Here is a 26,489-nt window from a genome sequence, read left to right on the forward strand (position 1 = left end):
TCTGGAAAGTCTTTAGTAGAGCTATTAAAATGAATACATCTTATGTGATTGTTAGAATATTAAATTAACAATATTAAAACATATCCTTTTGAAACAACTAATTTGTTGTTCCAGTTTACATTTTGAAACTGGAATGTAAACTATTAATCAAAGTCACCATTTTCCTAGCAGATGTTGACTTAATAATAATACCGAAATGATCTACCAATCTTCTTCATAAAAAAATAAGTGGAAGAATATGAGTTTCTTATTAAGAAAAAGAACTTAAGGTTTTCAGTTACATGTCTAATAAAGAATTGTCTCTTCTTATATCTAAGGCCTTTTGTATTTCCTGAAAGAATTATACCTCTATCTAGGCATATAATGAAAAATTGTTAACCACTTCTTATATTATTTAAAATAACTGCACAGATAACGATTAGGTTAAAAAAAAGTCACAAAAACAATTACGAAATCTTTCAAGCAAGTGCCATAATAATTTGATTGCAGAATTACAAATGCAAGATTCATCACCCCTCTTTACCCTATCCCCAAAGAAAAAGCCAGATATTAATTGCCCTTTGGAAAGCAAGGAGGTTAGGGACTGTTTGAGCCTTATAGGTCCAGATTTGAGAAAAGTGTAAGCACCATCCTCTTTTGCATCTGAGGGAGACTCATTTCTTAACACTTGACCTGCTGAAAGCATAAAGGTAAAAGGTCCCCTTGCACATATGTTCTAGTCGTTCCCCACTCTAGGGGGCGGTGCTTATCTCCTTTTCTAAGTTGAAGAGCCAGCGCTGTCTGGTGACGATTTCATGGTCATGTGGCCAGCATAACTAAACACGGAAGGTACACGGAACGTTGTTACATTCCCACCAAGCTGATCCCTATTTTTCTACTTGCATTTTTACATGCTTTCAAACTGCTAGATTGGCAAAAGCTGGAGCAAGTAATAGGGATTTGAACCGCCAAACTGCTTATCTTTCTGATCGACAAGCTCAGCGTCTTAGCCACTGAGCCACCGCGTTAAAAAAATGTAACATATTATTGAGTCCCATTCACCCCCCCAAAAATTCAATGGAGAGAAAAAGTTGTGCAGTTACTTGCTGTTCCCAATCAGAAATTACATTCTTTAAAACAAAATACTATATGAAAATGGTAGTTAGGAGAAACCAGGAATGAGATGTCAAAGAATTATAGGTCTGTAAACAAGAGGCCGTTTATTACAAGGAAGAAAGCCTTGTAGTTTCCATTAAATAGCTGGAGTTCTGGCTGTGCCTAATTAGAAGAGTTCACTTCTTCCTTCTCAAGAAGTGGCTATGTGAACCCCAAAAATAATAAATAAATTAAAAATAATAAATAACATTTTTCAGCATGTATACATTGTGTATATGCAGTTGGATAATTTGATGTCACATTCTGCATTTTTGTGTAACGAGATTAATGCTGCAAACGAAACTGGATTTATTCACAAACTTATATTTAAGCAAGAGGTTTTATTAAATGAAGTGGTGGTAAATAGATGAGTAAATCTATTTAATTCACTATTAATTTAAAGCTGTCAAGTTGGGGAAAAAATCTTAGAAATAATAAAATGTTACAAAAACAGGAGATTTTTCCAATAATACTGAATTGCTAGGATTAGTTTTTTTTTCCAAAAGGTGTTTTCTGTAAGGTTATATAAATTCCACAGTTGTAAATTAAGGTGTATGGGAAATGTTTGAAGCTTTTCCTCTGTGCATGTAAATAATAATAACAACAACGGGTGATGCTAATTGATTATATATGTATTTTGTTTTCTTATCTAGGGGGCAGGTCTGGAAATTGGGAAAAAGATCTTTACCATTAATGGTGACCTAGTTTTTCTAAGGCCCTTCACTGAAGTGGATAGCTTTCTGAAAGCATGTTTAAACAGTAAAAAGCCCCTCAGGGTACTTGTGAGCACAAAACCAAGGGAGTAAGTGGTTTCTTTGATTTTAGAAATTATAAAAATAGTAACCAAAATACGTTACAGAATCATAGGCATAAACATTATTATGTTAGAAATAATTTAGAAAATTTTTATATATTTTAATGATAATATCCTACCTTTTCCCTCAATTTTATGTACTCAAGGTGGTTAAACACAAATAAAATGTAAGGTATATGTTTGAATGTTTACTATGCGTAAGTTAGAACCAATTCAGAAATGTCAGCAATTAAAAGCTGAACAAAAGAAAGATATCTTAGCTGTTCACTGAATGGGATTTAAATGCAACTCCAAAGAAGGCATTTCATAGTCTGGGCATAGTGCAGGAGATGTTATCCCTTGTGCCAAACAAGTAAGATAGAATGGATTTTTCATCCTCTCCTGTCGTTCTGAATAACTTCATTGGATGGAAAAGCTAGTCTCTGGATTTAAATTTAAGTTCTTGCTATAAAATTGCCTTCCACAATTTGACTCTCTGTGGATTTTAATTATCACTCTTTTTAATGTGGTAAAGTCTAGCACATCTGAAGCTGGCATTAAATGTATTTATTTAATGCTTTTTGCCATTAATCATTTAATAATACCAAAATATTAATAAATTATTATATTTGTCACTCAGTTACTCTTCATTAACATATTATGTAGAAACAACATTTCTTTATCTTTTTGCTTGATATACCAATATTTGTTCGGAATGAATATAGGTAGTTCTTGCTTAGCAGCCACAATTGGGACCTGTAACTTGATTGCTAAATGATGCGGTCACTAAATGAAATTTCACTTGATCTTGATGGACTTACAACATCACTTTCCATTCAGTTGTTAAGCAAATCACCACTGGTTGTTAAGCAGGACATCACATGACTGATTGCAATTTTACTGCCTGTTTCTCCAGTGATTCTGCTTGTCAAAACCTGTTTATGAAGTGTGCAAATGCTGATCATGTGACCTCGACAATCATACATTTTAGAATTGGTCATAAAGTCACATTATTAATGCTGTTGTAATTATGAATGCATGCAAAACAGGGCAGTCGCTAAGTGAGTTCTGCCTATATACATATTGATTAGTAGCTAAAAATATGTTTAAAGCTATGATCCAGGTTTCTAGAAGCAAATCTCACTGAACTCAAGGTTGTTTTAAAGTTTCTTGCTAGTTTATGTTGGTTATTTTTGCACTGAATGTAAGCTTTATTTTTTAAAAATTAAGTACATTATATTAATTTAATATTATGTAAAATTTGACGCATAAAAAGAAATGGTATTAGATGCTTCATTGTATGTTATCTTGCTTAAAGGACAGTTAAGATTCCTGATTCTGTCGATGGACTTGGATTTCAAATACGAGGCTTCGGCCCTTCTGTTGTTCATGCTGTTGGAAAAGGTATGAAGTGGCTTGCATTTATGAATATTTGGCCAAATGCAATAAACACACACACACACACACACACACACACACACACACACAAATACAGAGAATCTTGATATTGAGGAGTATTTAGAATTTGACACATGGTTCTGAATTGAGGTATAAAGAGTTAGTAGTGATTTCTATCGTCATATATAACTACTTAACAAATTAGATACTCATACAACCAATAATAAAGAGAACCAGGAGGAACATGTGACAAGATGGATATTCGGCCTAAGGGTTAATTGTTCTCTGTTTTCATTTACTTTTGTGTTTTATAACGGCTAAATACGATGAGATATACCTTGGAGTATATTTCTTTATGAAACTATGAGTATTTAAATAAGAGATTTCCATGATAGGAAATTGAAATATCTTATATATCCTTTGAGTATGTAGATACTGGGTATATAACAGAAATATATAGCAGAAATTAGCAAATTAAGGATTTTAAAAAAGCAAAAGAGCTAAATTTTCACCTCTTTTCAGAAATACTGTACGGAAGAAGAGACACTATGCATGGGGGAAAACTCTTTAATTTAGCATGAGGAAGTAATAAGGTTCTAATATGGTAATTTAGTGTGACATAGGATTTGGGGTTTTATAAATAACTGCTTTCAGACTGTATGGGATCCAATGCTATAAATTCTTCTTCGGTGAATTTATGCTAGATGAACTTAGCTGTATTGTTTGTAGCCCATAATTAATCACATTAATTTGGTATATATTTGTATAGAATAAATGCTTAAAATATGATTATGTGTTTCCTTCTTCATCTAAGGGAGTGAACCAACAAAATGCAATGCTTGAAGTTTTACCTTTTGGAGATTGAACAACTACATATTTAGGGTAGCCCCTGGGAAAACTGAATATTTTTTTTTCTTACATGATATTCAGTGATTCAGAATAACGTATTTCTAGCTTGTCTTTAGTGTTGGTTCAATTTAATATAATCTGGAATTGAAAAGGAATGGCATTAAAATCAGCTGTAATATGGCTTTCCCCCATTTCTAAATAAATTTCTAACTTAATTTATTAATTATTTTAAAGGAACTGTGGCAGCTACTGCTGGACTTCATCCAGGACAGTGCATAATCAAAGTGAATGGAATTAATGTCAGCAAAGAAACACATGCAAGTGTTATTGCCCATGTGACAGCCTGCAGGAAATACAGACGTCCAATGCATGTAATGCTAATTATTTTGTTCATTACATATGTCCTTGTTTTTATTTCAGTGGCCCATAACTATTATCTATCTTTGGCAGTTCATTGAAAAATATAATCAATATAACCCTTCGCCATGAATGGATGGAATGTTTTTTTTTACTTTCACATGATTCATATTGAAAAGGTGTGAGGCTTCATTCACAAGGAGGCGCCCACCATGTCAACTTTTTAAATTTGCCCTGCTATCTGAAAAAAAATCTGCCATGTGACTTCATTTTGAACTGTGCTCTGTAAAAGAGTACACATTTTTAAACTTAAAAATTAAATGTAAGGATACCATCCTTGAATATTTTACTCTTTTCCATTACTTAGGTACAATCTGCAAATGAAAATAATGGAGATCTTGTTCTTATATCTGCAGGGTGAAAATGGAAAGGAAAAGAAAAACATATAGGCATTTTATCTAGCATTTAGTTTGTTTGATAGCTGCTCAGAGTCACCTTATTGGTAAGAAGAGCAGCATATAAATTTAATAAACAAACAAGCAAACCTTTCCTGAGAAAACAGAGACAAAACTAAAATGGACAACTTCCAGTGAATGATTTGAATATCCATCTAAAACAAAACCTTTTATGCTCTGAATATATTGTATATTATTGAGAATGACTCTGCTCTTCCTGATTAACAATGGACTTCTGAATGGACTACCATGCTTGTTCTTATTTATTTATTTGATTTTGATCTCATTTTAATACTTTTTAAGTAACTCAAGGTGGCAAATATACATAATATGCTTGTCTTTCTCTTCCTATTTTCCCTGTGAAGTGAGTTAGACTGAGAGACAGTTACTGGCCCAAAGTTACTTGGTTGGTTTTACATGCCTAAGACAAGACTAGAACTCAAGCCTCTTAGTTTCTAGCCAAGCACCTTAACACTTACACCAAAATGGCTCTTTTTTATGAGCAAAGAACAGGATAAAGAGTTATGGGATCAGTCATGGCTTCCAATGATGCATAAATCCTGATTACTATAAAACAAATGGGCAATACTGAGATTAAAATACAGTCCTATAACACACTGATTGATTAGCCTCTTTTTAATTATTATCAAACAATGTCTGTTGATACGCTGCATAACAAATTGTTGTGAAATGAAAGCTAAACACCAGAGAAGATACATCATTGTTTGGGACGGTGTTAGGATCTGTAAATCTAAATTAGGAATTCTTCATAAATATAATTTCAATTATATTGAGAGGGAATTTCAACGCTGCAGTTAGAAAAAAAAGTAATACTTGATACTGGTGCTTGAGCCTCATTTTATCCTCCACATTTCCCTTTAGAGCATATATTTCAAAATCTGTCAGAATGCAAATTTGGGAAGAAGGATAATTTTGTAAATCAGTATTTGATTTTTCCCTTATTATATAAATGAAAATAACGTTTGAATTTTTTAAAAAATTATTCTGTCAGATACAGCTTCATATGATCAATAAAAAATGAAGCATGGACTTCAGCAGCAAACAGATAAACCCTGTTCTGTTACTAGCAGCAGTGCTCTTTTCCTCCATGGAAATAAAATGCAAATTAAATCCACGCTTTTTCTGTTTTTCAAAACCTATATGTATTAAAGTGTTAATGAGCCTTGTAAATTATTTGTTATTCTACAGCAAGATTCTATTCAGTGGATATATAACAACACTGATAGTGCTCAGGAGGATTTTCAGAAAACGAATACTAAACCATTGGGTGAGGATGGAGGAGATGCATTTAATTATAAAGTTGAAGGTGGGATTATTTCTCTTTTATTATTAATCAAAATAAAAATTTCACTGTTTCTTAAAGTATTAAAAGCAACTATAGCATACATACCAGAGCAAAACAACGAGATTGCACATCTCTCTTGAAGTGAGATGCATGCCAGCTTTTGTCAGTTGCATGAATTATTAACTAGTAAAGTAAGGAATGAAGAAATACAGTCATATTTTAGATATCTACGATGTCAGACCTGCAGTTATATTCCTTTTTAAGATCTTTGGCTTGCCACACACTCTCATTATGCTGTTTCATTAATGTAGTAATTGGGAGGGGGGAATAGAAAGGAGTAGAATTGTAGAATGTGTTGTTGTCATTCTTTTCTAGAAGCTCAAGGTCATCTTTTGTCTCTGCACCTCGACACCTGACCGGAACCAGCGGGGTGGAGATTCCAGCGTGGAAGAAGAAGATTGGACCATGTGATGGATTTATGGGTGTGGGGATAAGATCATGAACTTTCAACTGGGTGGAATCCCAGGAAGTTTTCAGATTTGGGATTCCACAGTTCGTTGCCAACATGTCAGTCTTATTAAATTGGAACTTTAAGGATAGCTCTGCCTTGGACTCTGATTTAATTCTGCATGATATTTGGAACGCTGACATATGAGTTTGCTTTGAATTCATTGGTATCTTAGAAATCATGTAGCTAGCCAGTAGATAATCACAAGGAGGGTCTGAATTTTTGATCATCATAATTTCTTAAATGACTCTGCAATAAATAAAATGTGTTTCAGAGGTAGTCTATATTAATTAATCTACAGAATATATTTTTTGTTTTGTTTTTAGAAGCAATTGATAAATTTAATACTATGGCAATAATTGATGGACGAAAGGATCATGTCTGCCTGACTGTTGATAATGTTCATCTGGAATATGGTGTTGTTTATGAGTATGATAGTACTGCTGGAATAAAATGCCATGTTTTAGAAAAAATGATTGAACCAAAAGGCTTTTTCATCCTGACTGCAAAGGTATGATGTATAAAATATGTATATATGTAAGTACTTTATATGTTCTTACTGAAAAAAAATGTTAATTATAATATTTTATTTCAAACCAGTGATTTGTATTCAAACCATAAAATGATAAATGCAAAAGAGGCTAAGCATCAAACTAGTCCTGAATCTTTTTTTTTTGTTTCCCAAAATTATGAGCTTCAACATTTCATCACCCTATTATATTTTAATCGTAGTTTTAAGAATTATTATTAAGAATTATTTTAATAGTAGTATTTAAGGATTACTATCATAACATTTGGCAAAACATAGGTGGAAGAACATGGTTGGTTACAAAAAAGATTTTCAGTTCTTCTATATATTAAGAATACCTAATCTGATGTTTTAAGGGCTAAAACAGTGAGCTTGTTGATCAGAAAGGTCGGCAGTTCAGTGGTTTGCATCCTTAGTGCCGCATAACCGAGTGAGCTCCCGTTACTTGTTTCAGCTTCTGCCAACCTAGCAGTTCGAAAGCATGTAAAAATGCAAGTAAAAAAATAGGAACCACCTTTGGTGGGAAGGTAACAGCATTCCGTGCACCTTTGGCTTTTAGTCATGCCAGCCACATGACCATAGAGATGTTTTCGGACATCACTGGCTCTGGCTTTGAAACAGAGATGAGCACCGCCACCTAGAGTCAGGAACGACTAGCATATGTTTGCGAGGTGAAACTTTACCTTTAATCTGAGTTGTTCAGCACAACACAACTACAAATAATTTATGTAATAAACAAGGAGGATGAGATTGTGTGGTGTTAGAAGGAAGAAGATACCTTAAATTATCTTAAAAGTGTTATTAGTGTATGGTCAAATGATAATGCTCTAAATATAGATGATATAAAGAGAATTAAGATGTCGAAGAAGACAAAATACTTGTTTCGCCCTCCCCTTTGTCTCAATGTTACCTAAATCATCACAATGTTATAATATAATAATATTATTATATTGTTGTATGCAGTTAATATTCTTCCCTAATTGGTCCAGGATTCCATTTCACACAAAGAAGAAATCTTCGCCTCTTTTTCTTTCTCTCAATATTGAGTCCATTATTTGATTAGCTTGCTGGCATTAATAGGGATGTATCTATAGTATGTGTCATCAGTGGAAATTGTCAGTTCTTCTGTTATTTCAGTATCAAATGGTATTGTAAGAGGATCTCTTTACATTTGATAATTGATCAGAATTCAAAAAATAATTGGCTCGTCAATGCAGTTTGCAGACTTACTGGAATTCTTTTTTCCAATAATTTGAAAACCATGAAAAAGTAACACTTCAGAACAGACTTAACAAATTTATTCTTACTCCAAAACATTATTCTAGTGCTAGACTGTAACAATATATGCAACTGCTACTTTTTCTTCCCTCCATCCTCAGTATACTGTGATGTTGCCTCCATTTTCTTGCCATTGTTTTTTTAAACTGTGTTACATTTCATTTATTTTATTTCTTTAAATTTATATGCTACCTATCTCACTCTCCAATGTGACTCTGGGCGCTGTTGCTGCAGCTGCCATCTCCTTGCTCCCTAACTTTGGAAAGTGCTACACTGGCTTGTCTCCTATGTAGATCTTTGGATGATGCTGAGGAAAGGAGGAGATGGAAAAAAAATCTACTTTTCTAAACTCCTTCCTGCAAGTATGATATTGGATAAAATCTTACTTGTTTTAAAAGAGATTCCTTGTGGAACTTATATAAGGATGGGAAATGGACAGGACTAATTGGATATGCACACAGTGTTTGGCCAGCTGAATTGATTTATATTATTAGAGTCAAAGTAAATACTATTTGCTTATATTTCTAATATAAATGGTCTTAGCTGAAGAATAATATGCTTGTATAATATATCATACATCATAATATATGCAGAGGTTTTTGCAACTCTGTTTCAGTTGATCCATCCTTATCTGCCTATTTCCTATCCATAATAATTGCTTGTTCTGTTAACTAAATCTATAGACAGTTTTTGCTAAATTGCAGAGGATGGAAAGGAAGACAAATCACTTTCTTGAACTGCTTAGATATCCAGCACCTTGGTCATGTTTCTACATGCTGTCATTCTAGGACTGTTTTTTTCAATAAAGCTCAGTTCCTTCCACTATCGAATCTATTATGCAGATATTCCTTCCTGACTCTACTCATACTTGCTACATACTTAGATGTTCCTTCTTTCTTCTAAGGGCATTCTCTCATGATCTACTGCCTATTGCTCTTCAGTGGATTCAATGCCCTGCCCCTTGATACAACTTGAGTTCACAATACACAAACCCTTTACCGCTTACAAATCATGACCTAGAAGGCAGAATGCTTCTGTCATTGCTCACAGGACTCTTAATTAATCCAAGAACTTCAAGCTGTCTGTGTGACCATTTTCATGGTAAATAGACGGAACTCTAATTTAGGACAAATAGCAACTCACTTACATAGTCTCAAAATTCAAATCTGAAACCTGCTTGATAAATGAGTGTTTTTTTAATTTAAGCCATAATAATTGGGGCAGTTGATTTCACAAATATTAGCATTGTGAAATATCAATATGTATCTAATATTAAACACATGACAAATACATAAGTATGGATTCATATATTAGGGCTGCTATGAGAATTAATAACCTTAAATAATTACTTTTGTCTTAATAGATCCTTGAAGCTCTAGCAAAAAGTGATGAGCAATTTGTGCAAAACTGTAGCAGCTTCAATAGTATACATGAAGTAATTCCTATCAATCTTCAGAGCAAATTCAGTGCCATTTGCAGTGAAAAAATAGAGCACATTTGCAGAAGGAATACAAGTTATAAAAAGGTAAAAGTTGTAAATTTGCTTAGAAGAAATGGTAAAAATATTTAACTGGAACTAAGTATGGGTAAACAATTACATATACTGTAAATATGTAGAATCAAAGTAAATACATAAATGGTATATAGATAGCATTTTTATGCTAAGTATACTTCAAAATATGCTTGGGAAGGTTTCTATTCCTGCAAAGCAGATTTTGAGAGTGTACTTGTTAAATGGAACAGGATGACATAAGAAAAAAAGTTTAGCAACAAACTGGCCTTATGTTTTTCGTGATTCCTGTGCAATTAAACTTTCAATGATAGACAAAATACATTTCACTTATTGCTGGTGTATTGTAGAAAAATGTAATAATATCTGCAGGACAAGAATAGCAAGAGCATATTGGACCAAGAACAAGTACATTGGTACAACCATGTGGAGGAGGTAGACATATTTACTGAACCTAAAGTTATAAACCCACATATTCCCCATCTGCTCAGATAAGATCTTTGAGAATCTATGAACATGATGCACAATTAATATTTTCAGAACGTTTTCTATTTGAGTGGCTGTTGGAATATGTTTTATTCTAAGGATAGTTTTGTCTTTATCTTTCAGGTAGAAACAAATCGTCAGGAATGTGATTAACTGTACTGTTAGTTTCAGTGTAAAACTTTGAAATTTATGAATAATTATGCAATGGCTTTTTATCATTACCTTATTATTACAGCATCAATTTACCTACCTAACTGTAATTTTATGGGTTATAGAATATTCAGATTTTTAAAAAAATCAGATTTGGATATCAAATGAGAATAGAAATGGATGAATGATTGGTTATTTTTGTCACTTTTGGAAATGAAACTTCTAGCTCACTCTATTATAGTTACAGGTGAAACTTGAAAAATTAGAATATCGTACAAAAGTTCATTTATTTCAGTAATACAACTTAAAAGGTAAAACTAATATATGAGATAGACTCATTACATGCAAAGCAAGATAGTTAAAGCTGTGATTTGCCATAATTGTGATGATTATGGTGTACAGCTCATGAAAACCCCAAATCTACAATCTCAGAAAATTAGAATATTGTGAAAAGGTGCAATATTCTAGGCTCAAAGTGTCCCACTCTAATCAGCTAATTAAGCATAACACCTGCAAAGGGTTCCTGAGCCTTTAAATGGTCTCTCAGTCTGCTTCAGTAGGAATCACAATCATGGGAAAGACTGCTGATCTGACAGTTGTGCAGAAAACCACCATTGACAACCTCAAAAGGTAATTGCAAAAGAAGTTGGATGTTCCCAAAGTGCTGTATCAGAGGAAATTAATAGAAAGTTATGTGAAAGGGAAAAGTGTGGAAGAAAAAGGTGCACAAGCAGCAGGGATGACCGCAGCCTGGAGAGGATTGTCAGGACAAGGCCATTCAAAAGTATCGGGGACTTTCACAAGGAGTGGACTGAGGCTGGAGTCAGTGCATCAGGAGCCACCACACACAGACGGATCCTGGACATGGGCTTCAAATGTCGTATTCCTCTTGTCAAGCTGCTCCTGAACAACAAACAACGTCAGAAGCATCTTACCTGGGCTAAAGAATAGCAGACCTGGTCTGTTGCTCAGTGGTCCAAAGTCCTCTTTTCTGATGAGAGCAACCAAGGACCCAGAGTATGGAGGAAGAATGGAGAGGCACACACTGCAGGATGCTTGCAGTCCAGTGTGAAGTTTAACAGTCTGTGTTGATTTGGGGAGCCATGTCATCTGCTGGTGTTGGTCCACTGTGCTTCATTAAGTCCAGGATCAATGCAGCCGTCTACCAGGAGATTTTGGAGCACTTCATGCTTCCTTCTGCAGACGACCTTTATGGGGATGCTGACTTCATTTTCCAGCAGGACTTGGCACCTGCCCACACTGCCAAAAGCACCAAAACCTGGTTCAATGACCCTGGGATTACTGTGCTTGATGGACCAGCAAACTCGCCTGACCCGAACCCCATAGAGAATCTATGGTGCATTGCCAAGAGAAAGATGAGAGACATGAGACCGAACAATGCAGAAGAGCTGAAGGCCGCTATTGAAGCATCCTGGTTTTCCATAACACCTCAGCAGTGCCACTGGCTGATAGCTTCCATGCATTGCTGCATTGAGGCAGTAATTGCTGAAAAAGGGGCCCAAACCAAATACTGAGTACATATGCATACTTATACTTTTCAGAGATCCGATATTGTTTTATGTACAATCCTTGTTTTATTGATTGCGTGTAATATTCTAATTTTCTGAGATGGTGGATTTGGGGTTTTCATGAGCTATAAGCCATAATCATCACAATTATGACAAATCATGGCTTGAACTATCTTGCTTTGCATGTAATGAGTCTTATCTCATATAGTAGTTTCACCTTTTAAGTCGCATTACTGAAATAAATTTTGCACGATATTCTAATTTTTCGAGTTTCACCTGTATATGAGCTGGAAAGTGGGTAAAATTTGTGTTTATCAAAACATAGAATATGTTTAAAATCCTGTTCTTTTTAATTGACATTATCTTTAACTCAACAAAGGTGTGATGTTCTCACTTATTTTTATGCAAAATACAATTTTGTGTGCAGAATTATATGTTGTGGAAACAAACTATGCGCAAAAATAAGAGTCTGAAACAATACTTTTCCCACATGTGAAAAATGAATTGCAAAAGTTATTATATAGTGCAAACTGGAATCTTTGGATTCATATAACCTTTTCCTTTTGGATTTACCTGTAGTTTTCACGGGTCCTAAAAAATCGAGCTTGGCCTACCTTCAAGCAAGCTAAGTCAAAGATCTCACCACTGCATAGCAGTGATTTCTGTCCAACCAATTGCCATATCAATGTTATGGAAGTCTCATACCCTAAAACGTCAACGTCACTTGGCAGTGCCTTTGGTGTTCAGCTTGATAGCAAAAAACATTTTTCTGTTTTTTGTAATAAAATTTTATTGGTTTTTCAAAATTTATAGGGAAAAGGGTAAATGGACAGGTATACAAATTTTGGCAGTTGCAAAGTGTGTGAGGCCCCCCTCCCTCCATACCCATAGCGTACATTTATATATAATGCATTAGTATATAATTGATTATAATCAGCATATTAGTTCTATTATTAAATTCAATCAAATTAAACATTACAATATAAAATCCAAATATAATTCCATTTTCACTTTCGGTCAATTTATAATAATATGATTTTCATATTTATTTCTGTGATCTGAGTCTTCTTGCTATTGCCCCATCTCCCTCCACTGGCAGAGCTCTGGCCCCTCCCGTGTCCTGCGTGTCCGTTGTAGTGTCTGGTGGTTTCTCTAGGAGTGTTTTATTTTTTTCCATAAAGGCCTGCGCCTCTATGGGTGAATTAATTCTGATTCTTGTCTCCTCCCAGAATATCAGCATACCTTCAGGCATCAACCATCTAAACCACACCCCTTTCTGGTATAATTTATTCGCTAATTGCGAATAATTTTTTCTTTTTTCTCTAATCTTCTTAGGGATCTGCTTCAGAATGGTTATCTCCATATCATGATATGTCAATGCTTGCCCCCTTTGTACACCCAGAATTTCATCTCTTGTGGTTTTTCTAAGGAATTTAATGTGAACCTCCCTGGGTAAATTGTGTGTTCTAGCATAAGCTGAGTTCACTCTATAAACCAGATCTATATCCCACCCCATCTGTTGTTTTTCTTTGTGTGTATAGTCAGCCAGAATGTTTGTCATGATGTCCCTTATATTTTCCCCATCTTCTTCTATAACATTTTGAAATCTAAGATAATAGGACATTCTCTCAAATTCTAATTTCATCTGTTGGATGTCAAGATCTTTGTTCCCTTTCTGCACGGCTTCCACCCCCCCCCTCACCTCCTCCACCCCCCCTTCCACAAGATTCAGTCTTTGTGAGTTCTTATATATTTGGGCTTGATTTTCTTTAATTTCATCTTTCATTTCCCTTAACTGTTTCTTGATTTCCTCCTGGCCCTGTAGAATTTGTTGAAGCATTTGTTGAAAGTCCATCTCTGTAGTCTTATGGTGCATCAGTTCTGTTATCTTTGACTGTGTGGCTGGACTGGATGTTGCGGATGTTGGAGCAGAAGTGGCAAAGCCAGGTTTTCCAGGAGGGGGTCTTTTAGATGCCATCCTTTATAACGTTAAAAGTTCAGTCCAAATATGAAGTAAGCAATTAGAAAAGAAGGGTAGCCAGGTGAATCCGGGAGCAGAATAACCAGGCAGAAGAGAATCTCTCCAATAAGTCTGGCAATAGATAGAAAATTTCCCCTAGAAGGTTAAAAAAATACCAATCCACAAGAGGTTCCTCTGGGAGACACGGAGACAAAGACCGGAAGCCTGAATTTTAAAGGTGGAGTCAGGTTTCAGAGTTCATAAAGACAACGGAAGTGTGCCATCTTGCCCTGCCAGTTTTGGGCACAGAGGCGTAACAAAGTTTTAGAAAGTTCCAAAAGTCCTCAAATCATTGTAATATGTAAAATTAAATTGAAAAGAAAATCATCTCAGCCTAAGTGAGGCTTCATTCGTTGGCTCTCCCCCCTCCTCCTTCCCCGGGGGCTGAGAGCAAAATTGTTTCTTGCCGCTTGTCCAAGGGGGGGGGGGGAAACCCCCCTCCCTCCAGCCGCACCTCCAAAATGCTCCGAAAGTTGTTTTAAAGTTTTAAAAGCTGAATCAAATCTTCATGCAAAGTAAGGGATGAAGAGAGAGGCAACCTCACCGCACCGCAGCTGCTTCCTTCAATTGTAGCATTCTCCAGTCGGCTTGTAGCGAGGCGCGAGGCGTGGAAACGCGATGCGCCCTCCGAGCTTGCTCCCCGGTGCCTTGGGCGCGCGAGAGAGCCCCCGCCGGCTGCCGCCGCTGCAGGAGACCTCCGCGATGCCGCCCCTCCGGCAGGACCCCTCTGCGGGGTGTCCTGTGCCCCCCAAGGAGTGGGGAAGCCCACCGGGGAGCCGGAGCGGGCAAAGAGCTGCCCGTCGCCGCCGCCGCCGGAACCGGAACTCGCAAAAAACATTTTTCACATGAAAAAGAAAATAGACATATGGAGCAAGGTAAACAGCAAGGTCTATCTTTGAAAATTTGTTTCTTTCCTAGTATGACAAGAAATGAAGAGATTGGGTTAATTTTTTAGAGCATGGGTATCAAACTCGCCACATCTTGTTGCTCATGTGATGTCTTGCATTGTTTTTCCCATTCATGGAGTCTGACACATCTGGCCCGCAGGCGTACCAGATTGACACCCCTGATTTAGAGGTATAGAATGTCTTAACTGATACCATTATTAAGGGTAAAGAAGAAATTTTTGTTCTACTCAAGGACTAATGATTTGGACTGTTCCTGCTTTATAAACCAAATATTACCATTGTCACCCTTTCGCTTGCCTGTTTTACTTTTCCAAGGGCTTCATTCCTGCTTGTTTTTCTCAGAGGAATTGATGAAGAGGGAAATCTGTTGAACAGGATATTTCTCCTCAAGGTTTTCTTGTTTATCTGCATGCAGGGATGTCTGGTGCTTTGAGAGCAAGTGGCAGAGAGTGAATGCAATGGCTACAGTTCTTTGGAGGCCTTCCAAAACTTTCAAGCATCTAACTCATTCACTTTTTCTTCTTTGGGAAAAAATATATACAATATGGGAAATTGCCTCTTTGGCACTGCATAATGGCTATTTTGGTGTAGTGGTAATTGCAGACTTATATACATAGAGCCAAGTCACATCGATACATATGATTTTCCTTTTTAAATTTATGCATTTATTTGCCGGAGTCAAATGTACTCTGTAATCACTATTAATTGAAGGATTTTTATTTCGTGATCAATCTAAATTACTGCTTATTTTTTATTCCTCAAATAATTAAATGGTCACTTTATGACTAATAACAGGAATCTGCAAATGTTTATCTAATTCAGCTATTTTTTCATCAGAGCAAGTGTCTTATTTAAAGTGAGTGCTATTTTTGCTAAATAAGTGGCACATTTTTTCTTTTGAAGTAGTCATTGAACAATTGAAAAAAAAGAGGAGTGTTGAGGGAATTGTTTGTTTGCTTAATTTACTCCCCTGCCAGCCGAGAAGTAATCATAATAATTTGTGTGTCTATGTCAGCCTGTCTATTTCCAACTCTAGTTTTTACTAAAGTATGAAGAGATTTTTCAAGAATTTATGATTTTTCAGTATTTATATTGTGTAATCATTTCTATTTTAATTCAGATTATTCTGTTTCATTAGTTTGTGGGATAATTTTAAAAAGTGAATTATGCTTGTAAAAATTAATTTCATCACAAGTGTGGATTTTCAGCATTATGTTTGCTTGTGTTCTGAATGTGTACAAACTGATTATTAATTGGATTTATGAAAGTGAGCTGGATTTTTTCGCGCTTAAATTAATTGAGTTATAGTGAATCTAAATACAGCATTTTATGCAATGTACTTTCTCTAGGTAAACTGAATCCCATGGTTTATATACAACATACTATAACAACCATGGCCGCTCCATCAGGTCACTCATTAGGTCAACAGGATGGCCATGGTTTAAGGTACCTGTTAAAAGAAGAAGATTTAGAAACAGAAGACATCTATCAGAAACTGTTATGCAAATTACAGAGTACCTTAAAGGAGGTGGAAAACTGTGTTTTTCAAATAGATGAGTAAGTAATCCTAAAGTTTATGGATTGGGATATTAATACATATATTAGCTTTCTAGAATTATAGCTTTAACTTACATTTGGAGAACCATAAGTCTGTGATAAAACATTTCCATGCTGCCTTTGCATATTCAATACTTGATATTTGTGGGTTGGACAAATATTTATTCAAATATATCAAACCAATCAATAATTGCATTGATTTCATTAAGACAAGTGTAATAAAAAATAGAAGTAGCTCTGGTCTTTTGAATTTCTTCCAGTTGGAACAGACTCTGCTTTAATTTAAAACTTTAAAGTATTATGTGTATGAAGTAAGTGAACAATATTTGGACAGAGTAATTCATGATTGGATGTTGTATGAGCCTAGCCACATTAGATTCCTGCTTCTGTTTTAAGAATATGCCATGTCTGCATTTACAAATTTTCATATAAATTAGAGGTATGCATTATTTTTAATTACCTCTATTAAATTTATAAATTTCAGCCTTCTCTCTTCAATAACATATTCTTCAAGTTCACAACATACAAACCATGAATTGTTAATGTCAACAGACAGTGATAATGAAAAAGGAGAACGCAATGGAAAAAAAGTATGCTTCAATGTAGTAAGTGATGAGCAGGAAGATTCTGGTCATGACACTATAAGCAACCGGGATTCATATAGGTAATGTATCATTTAATATAACAATAACCACCAAATCTACAATTTTGCTATGTATAATGATACAATGTTAATTTTAAAAAACCCTGCTACATAGCGTTATTAAGTAATTAAGTAATACATATCATTATATAGTATTATTAAGTAATACATATTGGCTATTTTTGCTTTATTTCCAAGTAAAGAGTTTTTTAATGTGTACTTTGAGGCAAACATGCCAAATTTATACCTTCTGATTTCATATACTGATAGGAATGAAGTTTCCCATTGTCACAGCCATTCCTCTCTCTTGAATGATATTATCCTTTCTTAGAGGTCTCGGCTGTTAATACATTTTCAGTGAACTTAAACCCACTTCCCTCTTCAATTGTAGCCTTTAGCACTACATTGCAAGGCTTTAAATATACCAGCATTTTTTTAACCCCGAGACAGAAATAAAATTTATTGTATGCCTCATTTAATAGTACAAATCATGCTAAGAAAGTATTTGAAAGAATTGCCTAAAAACATATATGTTTTTGAAGGATTTATACTCTTATATTTTTTCTCCTTTTTAGTGATTGCAACAGCAACCGGAATTCTACTGCTTCTTTTACCAGTATTTGCAGTAGCCAATGCAGTTCTTATTTTCATAGTGATGAAATGGATTCAGGTGCTTTTCAAATGTGTTTGTGTGTGCATATTATATACTTATTTAGGGGAGTGTGTGTGTTTTGCTTACTAGAACTCGTGTTCATTGATTTTATTTTATATAACTTGTGTACTGTCACAATTACACATTTACACAACTTAAGTCAGAAAACAGTACAACCAAAAAAAAAATATCACATCACAACACTCATTGAAAATATGTTAGCAGTAATTAAGCAGCCATAGTATAGTATAGTATAGCCTTTATTGTCATTGTACAAAATAAATACAACGAAATTGGTTGAATGAATGAAGTAAGGATATTAATTCCCCCAAAATTAATGTACCGTATGTATTTGATGAAGTTGGAAATAGTGTCTTTCTTTCACTTAGCTGCAAGTATTTTCTTTATTCAGAAATTTCATTTCCATTTAATTGAATTGGATAGGCGAGATATACTTAAGCTAGTTTACCCATCATTAATGCCCATCTGTGGGGCAGACAAATTACACTTGAAAATCAGGATATAGGCTGTAGAAAGAAGAACAACACAAAAGATAGTGTTATTAGCATACAGCTGATTTTTTTCTGTCCCACTGCAACACTTTACTTAAGCTAAAGGATGAAATATGTTGGATGGATTATTACTATAAATCTGAATGAAACTGTCAGTTAAGCAATAGGAGCTTGAGTGAAATGAAGAAAATCAGACTGGAACTAATTACCTTTTTCCAAAAAGAGGAGGAAAGCCCTCCTCTTAGTAAACTTAGTGTCCGTTCTATTTCTAGATCTTTTTAGATAAAGATAATTCAAATATGGAATATGAATATCTCTGATCTAAAGTCAACTATGATTTCAAATATTGTCTTATTAGGCGATGAACTTCCTCAGAGCATCTGCATTTCTCATGATAAGCAGGATAAACTTTATGGTTGCTTGGAACATCTTTTTGGCCAGGTAAGCTATTTCATTTCAATTTTCTTCTACCCTGTAACATGTGACAGAGTTATGAAAGTGTTGGGAGGGAATGGGGTAAGATTAGAATCAAGTTGAGCAAAGTCAGTAACTGTCTGGCACAGTGAACAGGCAAAAAGAGGGCCATGAATAAGGTAAATCATGCTGGTTTCTGTAATGCTTTTACTATGCTATGGTTCATTTAAGCAGCAATTATGAATAGACTATAGCTCACAGGTCATATCCAAGAATGGTCATAGTTTTCAATTGGATAGACTTACACTGCGTACTAAACCAAGGAAAATAAATAACATTTCACATCTCTGCAAGGAACTAAAGTTGACTGATACCTGACACTGATTGAGAAAATGTCAGAGTGCTTAGTTTTATTTTCCATAGGCAAGCTTACTGAGTTGTTAAAAGATCTACTTTGATTCTTGTTCGGTTTTCACATTTTTGATTTGTCTACTTAGACCAAAAATGGTGGTAGGTTTGTCTCCCCCAGTTGAGTTCAAATAAAATACGTAATTGTGGATCTGCCACATCTCTGTTCATACTGTTTCTTCTAATAAATGCCTAGGTTTTCCCCTAGAACATGCTATTGCCAGCTGGGTTCTGGCGCGCGCATGCACACTTGCCAGCTGCTCTCTTCCAGGTTCCGGGGCTCTGGTGTATATGTACATGCATGTGCGCATACATGCATGCACTCCAGTTTTGGTACTCAGTGCTGAAAAGGTTAAGCATCAATGCCCTAGATCTAGCATATGTTATAGTATTTTAAAGCAGATTGAAAGGATCATCCGAATAAACATTTTAATATTTATTAATTATTTCTGAATCCAACAGGTAGATTCAATTATTAATCTACTGAAAGGTCCAGCAGTGGCAAGAGCTTTTGAACAAACTAAGTTCTTCACCCCTGGTCGAAGCTTTCAAGGTATTAATTTTGGAAAGCTAAGTATGACACTGAGCGTACTTTCTAGCACTTTTATTAGCAGTATTATAGTTAGCAATATAAAAATTAGAAATGTATTTTGTATTATATTTAGAGAAACACTGGCTGTAAATATTTATGGGCCTTTTTTAGCACGCAGATTACTGTGGCAGAAGAAATTGTGAAAAAAGTGAACATAAATATCCATATGTGTTCTGACCCCCCTTCCTCCGTTGCCCACACAGAACAGACTCCGGAACAGTACAAGGGAACAAGGTTTATTGCACAAACAAACAAGAGGTTCCGTGGCAGCAAGCCACCAAGACAAAACTCACAGGAACAGAACACAAAAGCAGCTATCCAGCTTGCTAGAATTCCAGACTAGAACTTCTGGCATAAGTCTTCTGTTGACTGCTGCAAAGGGCGTATGCACAGTCAATCCTTTTTATAACCTGGAAAGGGAGCCTTCCAAACAGCAGCTGAGAGCTCTTTACCGCCTATAATTACGCCCACGCTCCTTGCGTCTATGGGCGCGGCGGTAATGGGCGTCCAGAAACTCCCTGCTGAGTTCTGACTCACTTTCTCATGACTCTTCCCCGCTGCTCCAAGGCATGGCATCGGGAGCCCCCCTCCTCTGGCTCTCACCGCTGCTCCATGCCTCAGGCGCCTCCTGGTGGCCGACCAGACTCTCGGATCCCTGCTTAGCGTCCGAACCCTGTCCAGGGTCCCCCATTTCCTCTGGAGCTGACTCGTAGGGACCCTCACTCTCGGAGTCTGGTCACAGTGGCAACAGCACCTGCTGGGCCACAACACATATGTACTGGTACTTTCATTCAGATATATATGCACAAACCTAAATATTTGTGGATGGAGAGAAATGGCAAGATTCAGTTCATCTGAATTGTCAATTTTATATTGACACAGTGGAAAAAATTATTTTTGTTTTCGGTCTGCTCTTTATTTTTAGGAAAGATCATCTTAAATTCTTCTTTGGGTATGAATAAATTATATTTATGTCGGTTGCACGAATGCAACGCCCAACCCAAAATTGACTTAGAAAACAAGGTGTAACCGAATTCTCTCTTAAATATGGAAGTCTAGGGAGACTTGTAAAGGTCTATTCAATGTTTCAAGGCTAGGATGGCATTCTTCTGCAAATGTACAACTGGAAAGGAATATTGCTATAAAAGTATTACAATCAGGTAAAAATATTGTAGCAAAATTAATAATTCTGGTTTTGCTTAGAATTTCAACAAGAAATTGAACTTAAGGTGAACTGCCCAAAGAAACTGAGGCTTCATATTAAACAAGACCCTTGGAACCTCCCCAGCAGTGTTCAAAACCTTTCTCAAAGCATCCGAAAATTTGTTGAAGGTTAGTAATTCATCTACAGTAGCTCTTATTGTATGTTCCAATGTTTCATTAACCAATTGAGTATCATCATCAGTGCAAGTAAGTGTGGCAGTGGTGGGTTCTGAATCCCATTGCAACCGGTATGCTGTGACGGGGTCGGACGTCCACCTCGGGCATGCACACTGCACACGCATGTGCACGTGACTGCCCTGCAACGCCCCAGCTGCTTGGTGAGGTCACGCAGGCAGCATACGCTGTGTGCATGTGCAATTGGCCCGTTTACCTCAAAAAGAGGTAAGGAATGCGGGTGAGCGGGTGGGCCCACTGAAACACTATTCTGCTGCTCCTAGCTTCCCCGGTACGCCCGTACCGGGCTGTACCGTCCGGAACCCACCACTGGAGCATGGGGAATTACTCTCTTTGTATACAGTAGCTTGCCCTCCCAGTATTATACAATACAATACAATAGTAGAGTTGGAAGGGAGCTTGGAGGTCTTCTAATCCAACCCCCTGCCTAGGCAGGAAACCCTATACTGTTTCAGACAGATGGCTATCCAACATCTTCTTAAAGACTTCCAGTGTTGTAGCATTCACAACTTCTGGAGGCAAGATGTTCCACTGATTAATTGTTCTGTCAGGAAATTTCTCCTCAGTTCTAAGTTGCTTCTCTCCTTGATTAGTTTCCACCCATTGCTTCTTGTGCTACCCTCAGGTGCCTTGGATAATAGTTTGACTCCCTCTTCTTTGTGGCAACCCCTGAGATATTGGAACACTGCTATCATGTCTCCCCTAGTCCTTCTTTCTCTTAAACTAAACATACCCAATTCCTGCAACCATTCTTCATATGTTTTAGTCTCCAGTCCCCTAATCATCTTTGTTGCTCTTCTCTGCACTCTTTCTAGAGTCTCCACATCTTTTCTACATCGTGGCGACCGGAACTGAATGCAGTATTCCAAGTGTGGCCTTACCAAGGCATTATAAAGTGGTATTAACACTTCACGTGATCTTGATTCTATCCCTCTATTTATGTAGCCTAGAACTGTGTTGGCTTTTTTGGCAGCTGCTGCACACTGCTGGCTCATATTTAAATGGTTTTCTTTGGAAGTTTCATGACTAGGATATTGTCTTCTGCTTGAGTGTTTGCTCATGTTAATTTCTGCTTATTTGGGTGTTGGCTGCTAGAGAGATTATGTTCTGGCCTTTTGTTTCCTTCTTAGGTTTTTTTTTAAATTGTCTCTTTTGAATGGTGTGTAAATATGATTTATGTTTATGTGTCTATTGCTAGCTGATTTATCTTAATGCAGAACATTTATGTGTATGGGCGGGTAGGTGAGAGGAGAAAGAGAGAGAGGCAGAGAGACCACAAACATAAATCTAAATTTGTACACAAACAAATTTTAACTGTAAAGTAAAATCTGTACTAACAGATTTTAACGAAATAACTGAAACGGAAATCTGTGTTTTCCTTTCTTCAGATTCTTTTTCTTGGTTTCATTTGCCTGAGATATCTTTTTTAAAATAAAATTTTATTAAAAGAGCAGACTAAAAAAGAAAAATAGAAACAGAGAATAAATGTTTCAAAAAAGGAAAAATAGAAGGAAAATAACCAAGAAAGAGACTTTCCATCCTCTTCACAAGTATAAACAATTTCACTATCTAGTCATCTTCTCTTAATTAAAAGATATAAAACGCATTTCATAATTCATATCTATAGCCAAATTTAATAAGTAATATCTTCTCCAATCTAGTTGTCAGTAAAACGGAGCCCTAAAAATATTAATTAACAAGTATAAAATTGATCATTCCATATCTCAGCTCTTAACTATAAGTAAATCCACATTTAGAAGATATAAAGTGTTTCCAATAATCTAGTATGAATAAGAGATTGAAATTTAATATGAAAAAGTGAAATATTTTTTCCTTTAACGAGAACAAGCTCACAAAAATCCCTTTTTAAGAGGATTGTAAACCACTTAGTCACTTTGGATAGTGAAATAAATATAAATTTAATAAATAAAAAGGACCATTAAACACAAAGGCAATTTAAATGCTCTCATATTAGGTTACATAAAGTAACAAGCAAAAGTGATTAAACATCTTGTTAATTGTAAGCATCTCCAATACAGCATTTTTTCAGGACAGATGTCAGCAAATCCAAAGAAAACCATCCAAAATACACGTAACATGTCTTTTGGATTGAACATAAAATACAAGTGACATTTGAATTCTGATCAAATAAACCAACATTGTGTTTTTTTTAAAATGTAAAACAACCTTGCTATTTAATTCATTCAGATGATTATCATTCCTTGTTTTGAATTACTTCAGAATTTCCAAAAGCTTCTTTTGTAAGTCCAGCAAAAATAAATAATTCCAATAGCTTTCTGGAATTGACATTTTTATTTCCTTCTTAAAAGCACCATCTGATATATACACTTGTATATCTAAGGACAAATTCTTGTTCACTTTGTTCTCAGACAGACTTTTACTTTTTCTGTAATAGCTTCTTCTGGGAACAAATGGTTCCTGAGAAGACTCAGCACAGCTGACATTATTGATTCAAAGTCCTGATGCAATTCCTCAAAAGTTCCTTTGAACATCATTATAAGTTGCCTGTCTTGTTACGTCTCTGATGTGCATTTATTTTTTAAAATTAATTTCCAAGTCATATTCAAAATCAAATATTCCATTTTTTTCTGAGCCTTTGCAGATTGGTGGCCTGGATAGGGGGCAGAGGGGAACTGGGTGTGTGGGTGGCAGGCTGGCAGGCTGGCACATGCACATGCGCAGCTCAACTTGTGTGGGTCAGTGTGTGCGGATGCACACACTGGTTGACTACAAGTTGAACTATACACATGCATGCTGACATGCCTCTGACACGAGTTGGGTTGCACATACATGTGCACATGTGTGCCAGCCCGTGACCCAGTTGTGAATAGGTTATGGCCCAATAGTGGGCTGCAGCATGGGGGTTGGGGACCCCTGCCTTAGTTCATCAAAAACTTTCTATAGTGAAAACCTGGTCATGTTTTTTGTTGTTGATTTTAAATTCTAAAAAGTTATAAAGATAAGGCTTCATTTTCTTATATCAAGGATCAAAAAACTCACCCAGCATTTCCAGACTTGTCATTTTGAAGGGATTTAATTTCTTTTAAACAATTAATAAGACAATTTCCTAAAGTGATTAGTAAAGGAAAGGTGAAAATTATGGCTGAAGCAAGTATGGAAATCTTTCTCAGGTTCCAGTTCTCCAACCTTCTGGAGACTATTACTTTGCTAAGATATAACCATGTAGAGTGCAAATTGTGGGAACCTTACACACTCTTTGTGCAGAGAGAGTTGAAGGAACTGATCTACTCAGCTGCTCCCTGTACTTAACTGTAATCATTGTCCTTGTATCATGCGGAGCCATCTTCAGCCCACCATTCTTTTCCAGGAGCCCACTACCTCATATATCTTCATGGTATCTTTTCCCTGATCTTGCATCATACAGCTCCAGTTCCTAGTTTCCATAGTGGCAATCTCCTCTGTTCCACAATCCATCTGGACCCTTTCCATTCCAGTAACATCTTTTGGCAAACCAAGAAGGAATCATCCTTAATCCCTTTTTTTGATGTAGTTTCTCTTTTACAGTATTCTACCAAATTTGTTCTTGCAGCTTTTAGCATCTACCTCATATATTTAGTGTGGTATTTTTCATTTATGTTTTTTGGAATAGTACGTAATATATAAGCTTGTGATTTCAGTTCAATTTTAATTTTAAAATTTTCCAAATATTTTGAAGTATTTATTTGTAGTACTTTTGAATTTTTTTTACATGATCACTATAAATAATAAAATGTTATTTGTTGTAGCACTTCCAACATTTTTTTTTGCCTTATTTGTCTATCTTGGTAATTATTGATGAAGTTACTGTATATGCCATCTGTAAAACATTTTATACCCATATTCCCTTAAATTATAACTTGAAATACATTTTATTGACGTCTTTCATAGCTCTTCCCATTGTTATACTATGATTATTTCTTTGAACTTTTGCATTCACTTCGTACAACTTTTGATTTATCACCTTTTCATATTTTAATAATAATTTGTACATATGACAATAGGTGATCTTGGTTTTGAATAAGTGCTTCAAACTCTCTCAAGGTCTCTCCTTCTAGCCTGAGAACACTTTTTATTGTTACAGCAATTTTTTTAATACATTAATGGTAAATTCCAGCCTTCATTGAACAGTTTTGCTATGTCCTTAAGTCTATTTTCTCAGTCTATGTGCCATATTGGCATATATGATTAAATATTTATTCATGTACTATAGCTAGTTATTCCTGAAATAATAAATGGTGTTTGATGGCAAAGCTGTTGATAATGTTACTGGACTTAAGGTTTCTCTGATTTTTATTTAGATTGTATAAATATTATACCTATATGTAATAGTCTTTGTATTTCATTGATAACCATGTCATTTTGATTGAATAGAAAGATATAAAGATACTTGTTGTTCCTCTGCCTATTGATTGAAAGGCATATTACTTAATAATAGAAATTTAAGGTTGAATAGAAAGGGACAATCCATCCTTGGCCTGAGTGCCAAACATGATTTTGTCTCTTCAGGTTCTTCTATTTTTCTTTTTCCAGAGGTAAAAGCAAGAGTCCTTCTGGCACTTCTTGAATATACAGGTAATCTTTATTTAAAGCTGTTGATCAACTTTTGTAAATGTCTTCATTTGTGCTCCTTGAGCTTGATTGTTTTCTTGCAGATGTTTCATTACCAAACTAAGTACATCATGAGTATGTGGGTTGATAATGAAACATCTGTAGGAAAACAACCCAGGTCAGAGATCACCAAGAATCCCACAGTTCAACTCTGAGCTACAAGTATTCTTTTTATTGGTACTTAAGTAAGTAAGTTAAAATAGTTCAATATTTAGTAATTGAAATTAAACTGATCTGGATAATGTTACACCTTCTGGACTTACAACTTATTTTTGAGGAACAGATGATAAATATGACCTGGAAGTTCTTTCACATAAATCCATTTACAGGTGCTCTTTATTTAACAGTGACAATGGAAACCAGAATGTATACCGCTAACTGAATCAGTCATAAAGTGTGATGACATGTGGCTGCGCTACTTACTGACAGAAATACCAGCACTTCTAGTTGCCATTGTTAAGCAAATCATTCTTT

The 26,489-nt window shown here is 35.6% G+C and overlaps 1 protein-coding gene across 1 annotated transcript in view; it reads left to right on the top strand.

Moving 5' to 3' along the window:
- The window catches only part of PREX2 (phosphatidylinositol-3,4,5-trisphosphate dependent Rac exchange factor 2), a 119,722-nt gene that overhangs the window by 65,849 nt on the left and 27,384 nt on the right, over positions 1–26,489 (top strand). The window contains exons 18-32 of the mRNA XM_081952422.1: positions 1,788–1,936; positions 3,246–3,331; positions 4,409–4,545; positions 6,196–6,313; positions 7,127–7,311; positions 9,971–10,132; positions 12,862–13,036; positions 15,130–15,177; positions 16,560–16,767; positions 17,252–17,431; positions 17,986–18,080; positions 18,933–19,015; positions 19,859–19,949; positions 21,192–21,320; positions 25,938–25,979. Of these exons, the coding sequence (XP_081808548.1) occupies positions 1,788–1,936; positions 3,246–3,331; positions 4,409–4,545; positions 6,196–6,313; positions 7,127–7,311; positions 9,971–10,132; positions 12,862–13,036; positions 15,130–15,177; positions 16,560–16,767; positions 17,252–17,431; positions 17,986–18,080; positions 18,933–19,015; positions 19,859–19,949; positions 21,192–21,320; positions 25,938–25,979 (1,888 nt within the window). The remainder of the gene's footprint in view (positions 1–1,787; positions 1,937–3,245; positions 3,332–4,408; positions 4,546–6,195; positions 6,314–7,126; positions 7,312–9,970; positions 10,133–12,861; positions 13,037–15,129; positions 15,178–16,559; positions 16,768–17,251; positions 17,432–17,985; positions 18,081–18,932; positions 19,016–19,858; positions 19,950–21,191; positions 21,321–25,937; positions 25,980–26,489) is intronic.

Source organism: Natrix helvetica, assembly GCF_964273705.1.
Source record: "Natrix helvetica genome assembly, chromosome: 4".
NCBI lineage: Eukaryota > Metazoa > Chordata > Lepidosauria > Squamata > Natricidae > Natrix > Natrix helvetica.